Source organism: Salvia splendens, chromosome 4 (genome assembly GCF_004379255.2).
Source record: "Salvia splendens isolate huo1 chromosome 4, SspV2, whole genome shotgun sequence".
Taxonomy (NCBI): Eukaryota; Viridiplantae; Streptophyta; class Magnoliopsida; order Lamiales; family Lamiaceae; genus Salvia; species Salvia splendens.
Window position 1 is genome coordinate 9,065,930 of NC_056035.1, and position 8,486 is coordinate 9,074,415.

General features: G+C 42.8%; 1 protein-coding gene across 1 annotated transcript; it reads right to left on the reverse strand.

The window, feature by feature from the left end:
* Positions 1-3,882: 3,882 nt before the first annotated feature.
* On the reverse strand, positions 3,883-8,077 carry LOC121798978 (putative pentatricopeptide repeat-containing protein At2g02150). The gene is made up of 3 exons (XM_042198269.1): positions 5,414-8,077; positions 4,771-5,018; positions 3,883-4,681 (listed from the first exon to the last, which is right to left on the reverse strand). The coding sequence occupies exon 1, from the start codon at positions 7,844-7,846 to the stop codon at positions 5,579-5,581; it is 2,268 nt and encodes a 755-aa protein (XP_042054203.1). The 5' UTR covers positions 7,847-8,077; the 3' UTR covers positions 3,883-4,681; positions 4,771-5,018; positions 5,414-5,578.
* Positions 8,078-8,486: the final 409 nt, after the last annotated feature.

Consider the following 8,486-nt stretch of genomic DNA (forward strand, 5'->3'; position numbering starts at 1 on the left):
TGTAGGAACCCCTCCAAGCCACCGGGCAATTCTTCCATTGCCAGTGCATGCAATCGACACTGCCAAGCATCCCGGGGAATCCGTGCACTTGTTCGTGCAGGTTGAGGAGGAACTGACAATCCTCCGTGGTTGGCCTCCGGAGAAATTCGTCACTGAAGGCTGCCCGGACGCCTCTGCAGAAGTTGAGCAAGCACAAGCGCCCAGTGCTGTCTCCGATGTGCAGGTATTCGTCGAATATGTCGGCCGTTTGTCCAGTCGCAAGCTGCCGGATGGCTGCAGTACATTTCTGCAGCGTCGTGTGGCTGGGACGACCGACCGCGTCGAACCCTTCTCGGAAGAACTCCTCCCTGGCCGCCAAAGTATTCGCTATGTGGAGAAATAGCGGTTTCCGCATGCGGAAACGGCGACGGAAATAGGTATCTCCCCAAATCGGGTTATCGCAGAAGTAGTCGCGTACTAACCGTGCGGCGGCTTCCTCCCGGTTCCGATTGATGTACTTCCGGGAGCGTCGTGGGGGTGGTGCGGCTTCCTCCGCCTCTCGTCGTCGATCTTCTTCGAGTGATTGTTCCATTAATTGGCGCATTTGCTCAAAAGGATCCATTTGTTTGAGTTGATTGAAGATGGAAATTGGAGTGATAGAGAGGATTTGAGAGGAATAGATGTGTGTTTGTGTTTGAAATGAGTATGGAATAGAATTATTTATAGAGTAAAAAAATTAAAAATTTAAAAAATGAAATTAAATATTTAACGGTAATATTACCGTTTGAAAAAAAAAAAATTATTAAAAATCGATTTTTTTTTAAAAAAATAAATTATTGCGTCATCAGTGACGACGCCCACTCGCGGGCCAGCGAGTGGGCGTCACGCACGCATGGGGACGTGCCACGTGTCTCGGGCGCGTGGCGAGACAGCTCGTCTCGTGTCTCTCCGAGACGAGCTACGCGACGAGACGGTCGCGAGCTGGAGACGAGATGGCCGCTGCAATGCGTCTCGCGGGGGTCTCGTCTCTCCGAGACGAGACGCGAGCCCGGCGCGAGACGCGTTGTGGATGGTCTTAGCAATGGCGACCGTCCCGGCAGAATTCCGACGGTGTGCCAAAAGTCCGCGCTGGACACCAGAGTTTCGCGGATATCCGTCGCGATGTCCGTGCGGACGTCCGCCATTGCGTTGACTCATACGGACGTCCGCGCGGACGTCCCGATTATTGCATTAATTTCTTTTTTTAATAATTCTATAAATATGTATTGTTGAACTTCATTTCATTCACACCACTTGTATTAACGAGTATCTCTCTCTAAAATACTTTTCTTTCGAAGAACAATGGAGCACCACGATAGCGATTCCCCTGCCACGAGCGAGTCACATGCGCCTTATTTTCCCGTCGGCGGTAGTACGCCGATGTCCGCCGCGATGCCCCAAATGCCGGGGATGATGCCCCAATCCCAAACGGCGACGGGGATGATGCCCGGGTACTACAACATGTACCCGCAGTGGTATGGGATGATGCCCCAAATGTCCCAGATGCCCTGGGCGAGTCCCGGAATGGCCCAAATGCCGGGGATGATGCCCCAAATGCCGGGAATGATGCCCCAGATGCCCGAGATGATGATGTCGGGGATGATGCAGGGATCGCCTGGCGCTGCGGGGGGAGTAGACAGGGGATGATGCAATCGCCGGTGGACAACGTTTATCGACCCTATATGGATTTACTGGTGCCAGACAACCCGCTGAGTACTCCTCTCAAGACTCAGTTCACTGGCATCGAGACGTTCTCGCTTGAGGAGTTGGGGCTATCTCCGATCCGGGATTCTCCCACCGACGTACCAATGGCGACAGGGAGGAGGGGGAGGGCAGGGAGAGGGAGGGGCGGGGGCCGCTGAGGTGGGGGAGGGGTCCAGAGGGAAGAAGAGGACCGTCTGGAGCATGGAGGAGTGCATCGCGCTGGCGAAGGCGGGGATTAGTGTGGTGGAGGATCCGTACGTCGTTGCTAACCAGCACATCGACAGGATGTGGTGGCGCATTAGCCAAAGCTACCTCCAGTTCAAACCGCTAAGGGGGAAGCCTTACAACGGAGAGCAACGTCGTAAACAGTGGGAGCGGCTGAGGAGGCAGCTCAGCCGATTTGCCGGCATTTACATAAACAACTTCCGCTCGGCAACCAGCGGCATGTGTGCCGAGGATGTGAGGCTCCTGTCTTACCATCAGTTCATCGACACTGCACAGGGGTTCGGAGAATTCAAATATTGGGAGGTCTATCTTGTGGTGCAGACTTCGGCCAAGTTCACCGCGGGTGTTGAATCTGGCTGGCTGAAGCGGTCGAAGATCAGCGCCTCTGGAGAGTACAGTAGCAGTGCTGGTTCCCACGAACTCCCCCCCGCCGAGGCAGAGTTCCCGATGCCCACATCGTCGGGCCGCCGCCGTCGCTCGGTTGGGCAAAAGTCCACGGCGCGGATGGCGAGGGGAAGCGCCAGCGGATCCGGCGAGGCCCAATCAGCAGCACCCACCCAAAACGATCCCGAGAACCCCTCATTCGCCCGTATCGCGGCACATGAAACCTTGTTACGTGCAATGGTTGAATGGCGCCAATCGACCGACCGCCATTACAAGTGGTCGCTTAAGGATATCATCAACAGTATGCAGCGCGATTTGGGGTTCGGAGACATGTCAGAGAGTGATGACGAGGGGGCGGCGGCGGGGACGACGAGGAGATTGGGGACGGGGAATCCGAGGAGTAAGAAGGCAACTTTTTTTAACAATGTAATTTTTTTAATAATTATGTATTTTTTAAATAAAGTGATTTCATTTTCCCGTATTTGTGTCGAAATTTTAATTCCGTAAATTGTTTAATTCCGTAAATTGTTTAATTTGTGAATTTTTATTGTTGGAAGCCTGTTGGGATGTCTTTGGGGATGTCCGCCACTGTGCAGTGGGATGTCCGTATGACGTGGCATCCGCAGTGGGATGTCCGTATGACGTGGCATGAGGTGTTTTTGGGATGTCCGCGGGGATGTCCGCCGGGACATCCGCATCACTGCTAATGCTCTTACCAGCTTTACCATACATGATACCGTCATGGCAAATATATTAAATTCAAAAAATGTTATTTTGTCTATTTAAATAATGTGATCGAAGTGTAGTAGTTCAAAATTTAATTGATGGTGATATTCTTCTCAAACTGTTTTGATGATTTGATGTTTTAACATGCAAGAATTTTCAGCCACCATGTGACCATCAATTTCACTTTGATTAGTATTACTTTGATTTATAGATTAGAAGTCTAATATGGGGTATTTGACTAGTATAATCTATAAATGGACATTAATCACATTTAATTTAATACTACTATTTAAAATGAACTTGCCTAACGTAAACTTTCAATATGTAAAATGAACTTGTCTAACGTAGTAATATTTAAATTGTTGGATGTATAAAAATTAAAAAGTAACGCAGCTGGATTATTGTACATGTGTATATTTTCTAAAATATAGTAAAATCCATATAGTGTCTCAAATAGCTTAAAAGTGAAAAGTGTATTTAATTATTAATTGAGGAATACAATCTAGTCAAATGTCATGTGTGTGGTTAATGAAATGAAATGAGAAATTCCGATTCCATTCAAACCAAAAGAGGAAATAAAGCAACCATGAGAATTTTATACCTTTACTACGATGTATTCTCTTCATAACCCATTCCCAACTTCATTTATATTCCCATATAATTTCATTTCTATAGCTAAGAAGACTTGATTTAAGTATACACTACTAAGCATAGAACTACACAAAATCCCAAGTAAACACTTTCGCATCAATGCAAATCTACAGGTACCACAAATACCTATTGTAGTTAGCAAAATGTAACATCTAAATTTAGCAGATATTTCAATTGGCCAAGAGCATCAATGCTGTATGTTTCGTAGAGAAGCAATAGTAGTACATTTTTTTAAGTGTAAGCATAATAAAAGATCTGAAGCTACTTCATTCAACACCGACTAAGTTTGAACCATCAACTATCAAGTCTACTATATATAAGATGAGGAAAAAATATCAAGTCTCTAAACTAGCATTGCTATTGCAAAAACACTTTTTTCCAAGCAAGAAAGGAGTTAAATTGGAATATCAAGAATCTTTACAACTCAATGTCAAGAATGTGCACCTCTGTCCTGCTGCCAAAGCAAATTATGCAGCTTCGATCTCAATGGCAACACTAGGTTCACCTGAAGTATGAGTGTGCATCAATCTCATCAAATCTTCTTCCCTAACGAAACTTTGCACCCAATCAGTTAAAACATTAGTCAGAGCTACCATAGACATAAACTCGTCAGATTATAGATAGGTTGTTGAAGATTTCGGAAAGTGACTAACTAAAGATGCACACCCCAAAGATACAAAACTGAAACTAATGTGTCCAGAGAAGTCATAGCTCGCTTGTGTAGAGGTACTTTTCAGAAACCTCTCTCTATTCCCATACGATGAAATAGTTTTTTTTTTTCAGAAAGTCAGTTACCACAAATGCAACATGAGGACTCTCACGCTCTTCAAAGCCTCTGAATAGGCTTTTATCTGCAAATCTCTGACTTCCATGTGAAAGATTCACTTATCGCCACAAATATGTTGGAGAAGAAAGCAGCAAAAGATGGATCAGACCCTAAATTCTTGTACAAGATGTCCGAAGCAAAGGTAACCTGAAATGGGAGCAACCAAATGCCATGTAAATGCCAAGAAACCTATGCAATTATCTCAATGTCAATATTGATGTAATTAATGATTTTACCCGTCCTTGTACTTCAAGGCCAGATATTTTTATATATCAATGCCATGACCTGCCATGACACTGATGCCGATCCGACGAGCACCAAACATACCACTGCCTCTGAGATAGTGACTCCAAATTCTTTGCAAAGATGATAAATCCAATCATCAAACCATGATGCCATCTCAAGTTGTCGTCGTTTGATGACATAAAGTTTGTGAAGGTTGCAATTAGCAGTGGACCGATGTAAGAAGCAATTGTATTGACTCCTAGAAGCATCAGCAAAAATCAGAGATTATGCAAAAAATTAAAAAAAGTAGAACATGCCAACATCATGTCCAGAATAAAACTAATAATCAAGTCAATATTACAAAAAAGTTCTACTACTCAAACAAACTCAATAACAATATGTATGAGGACCATATTGGTCTCAACTAAGCTCAAGCAAAAAAAAGTGAGCAACATCATGGGAGTCAATATCTTAGCTTACAACCACAGATTAGAATATCCTAGTCCAAGTAAAGTTTTAGGCAGGTGTTACACATTAATGGCTAATGCTTTTCCTCCTCTCTCAAAATCATTGCTACATAGCTAATTAGCTACTAATTATTTCGTGTAAAAGGGGTAACTAGATTGGAGTGAAGTAGTGAAGACAAAGGTATACCTGCATACACTGCATATACGGTCAGGTCTCTGAATCATTGCTGAGTGCTTACCCCTAACAGCAATCTGGAAGTTCAGGAATATGAGAGTAACCAAACATGAAATGTTTGTCTACGTTTCTCATGCTTCAATATAGAGTGATTCATTGCTGCTTCAGAAAAGGCGCTTATGTCAATTCAGGTCCGTATGTTTTTTCCAGCAGCACACTTTTATCAGGAGAAAGTCCTTTTTCGATCATTTCATTCAGTAAGGCATCAGCTTCTTTGCTGTTGCCATTCTCATGGTACTTACGTATGAGACATCCATAAACAACTTCATCAGGCTGAACTCCTTTCTCAATCATCTCGTGAAGTAAATCTCTTGCTTGATGAAGTTGTCCATGTCTTGAGAGCCCGGAAATTAAACATGTGTAGGTATGAAGATCAATCTCCAAACCAGTTTCAGTCATTTGCTTCACCAGATCCAAAGCTTCCTGAATATCTCCTTGCTTCATGGTTCCATCAATCAAAGATGTATATGCAATTTTATCTGGAATCAAGCACTTCTCAGGCATTTCCAGGAAAAGCTTTCTGGCATCTTCAACGCGGTCATTTTTACAGAGACCATGAATTAGAGATGAATAAACGACAATATTTGGTTGTAAACCAACACTTATGAGACTATGGAAATAACCAATTGCTTCTTGGACATATCCCAGTTTGCATAAACCATTAATTAGTGAACCATATGTCACAATGTTTGGTGCCATACCTCTCTCTTGCATTTCATTAAGCATATTCCGTGCTTCTACGTTTTTTCCAGCTTTGAAATAGGAATCAATTAGTGTTGCGTATATTACTTGACTAACCTCTATATTGTAGTCCTTCATTTCAGCCAACAATGGTTTTACATCTTCGAACCTTCCCAGATTGCAAAACCCCCAGATTATAGTACCATACAAAACTAGATCTGGCCTGATGTTATTCGCTTTCATTTTTTCATGAATCCTCATAGCATCATCTATCCTTTTGGTTTTAAGGTACCCTTGCATTAAAGCAGTATATATTTTCTCATTAGGAACTACTCCATCTTTCAGCATGACCTTAAAAACTTCTTCTGCTTCATGCAACCTCCCTTCTTCACATAGGCCATCGAGCAATGCTGTGTAGGTAACAACATTCAACTTCACAGCAGCTTCTACCATTTCTTTAACAAACTTCAGGGCATCCTCAAACTTTCCGATCTTAAAGTTAGCATCAATCAGAGAAGTGTAAGTAAATTCATTAGGAATCAGACCAACTCGTCTCATGTCAACAAAATACTTAATAGCATTCTGCAACATCCCTTCTTTACAAAACGCATCAATGAATGTGCTGTAAGTTACAACATTAGGTCTAATGCATCCTTCTTTCATTTCCCTAAGAAAGTTGAACGCCTGTGACATTTTCTCAAATTTACAAAAGCAATTAATCAATGTGTTATATGTAATTATGTCGGGAGAACACCCTGCCGCTTTTATCTCCTCATATACACAAACTGCCTCGCACAACTCACCAAGTTTTCCATAGCCATCTATGAGCGAATTATAAGTAACTACGTCCGGAGAGATGCCCATGTCCTTCATCCTCTCAAACCAGCTCCTTGCAGCTATTAAGTCCCCTTCTTTACACAAGATCCCAATCATTATGTTAAAGGTATAAATCGATGGAACTATTCCAGCTCCAATCATATCACTAAAAAACTTCTTTGCCGAAACTCCATCTGCCACCTTAGAGTACTTCCGTAAAAGAACATCACAAGACCTTGCTTTCGGAATCACTCTAAACTTTATCATCCTCAGGAAACACTGTCTGGCTTCCTCCAACATCTCCAACTCCATCAATACACCGAACAACGCATCAAAAACCCCATAACCAGGCACGCAAACATTCCTCCTCGCCCATAAAACGTCCACAATAGCAAGCAGAGGGTGACGCCTAATATCACCTCCCCTGTCTCTGTGAAATGTAACCAACTGCCTGAGCACATCGTGCGCGTCTCCATACATCCTCGAACAGAACAAAATCTGAGCAACGACACAATAATTATCCACTGTATGACGAAAACCATTCTGCGATTCAGCCCATTTAAAGAGCCTGAGAGACAATAATGGATCCTGCTTCAGCATAATCAATAATCTAGACACCCAGACGGGGGCCAAGGCCGAACTTAACAATCCGACGAGGCGAAAATCATCCCACCTCTCTTCTTTCACAATTTTAGCTACTGTGTCGCGATGAAAAAGCCCATTAAAATTGCTAAAATTTGAAGTTGTCGAGAATGAGCAACGAGAACACAGAAAACAAGTGGCCCAAGCTAAGAAATTTCCCGAAAACAGACAACATGAAGAATTAAACAGCGACGAGCTTACAGAACGGCAATGAGAGGTTTTGAGCCGGCGTAGCAGCATGGACATGGCAGGCAAAACCGGTGCAGCATGAAAGCGGGTCAGGCATGGGATCCGATTCCGATTGAAATCGGACTCCAATCACTCATTGCAATTGTAAATAACGGCAGAAATGTTGAAGATGCTGTCTATTTTTTCTCGAGGAATTAGATTTGGATAGTAGGGTTTTGGCGGTGAAGAAGTCTGTCTGTAGTAGAAGAAGGGAACCATTTTCTTAAACCTCCACAGTCGGGTTCGGGCAAAAAACGTATGGATAGTCCGATCAAAATCTGTAATAATAATAATTATTATATTAAATAATGGAGATAATAAATCATATGGATAGTCCGATCAAAATCTGCAATGATAATAATAATAATAATCCACGCATTTTCATTTGATAGTTGAAATTAATTTGTATTTCACATTTATCTTGCCTATGAAATTTTCTCTCTTGCCATAGTGTACTATCTCATATCTCTCGATTTCTATTCATTCATCTTCCAATTTCTGATGACATCGTTGCCATTAGTCATTATCGTTGCGACCTCCCATTTAAAACTGATCACTAGCTATGAACGAGAAGTTCTATCTCAACCAAAATTAAAATCATCAAATAAAATCAAAATCAATTACACTACGCATACAAAACGATCTAATATCAATGGAT

What these genes read in the sequence shown, in the direction of transcription:
- LOC121798978 (XM_042198269.1), bottom strand. Translation starts at nt 7,846, where the DNA reads ATGTCCATGCTGCTACGCCGGCTCAAAACCTCTCATTGCCGTTCTGTA.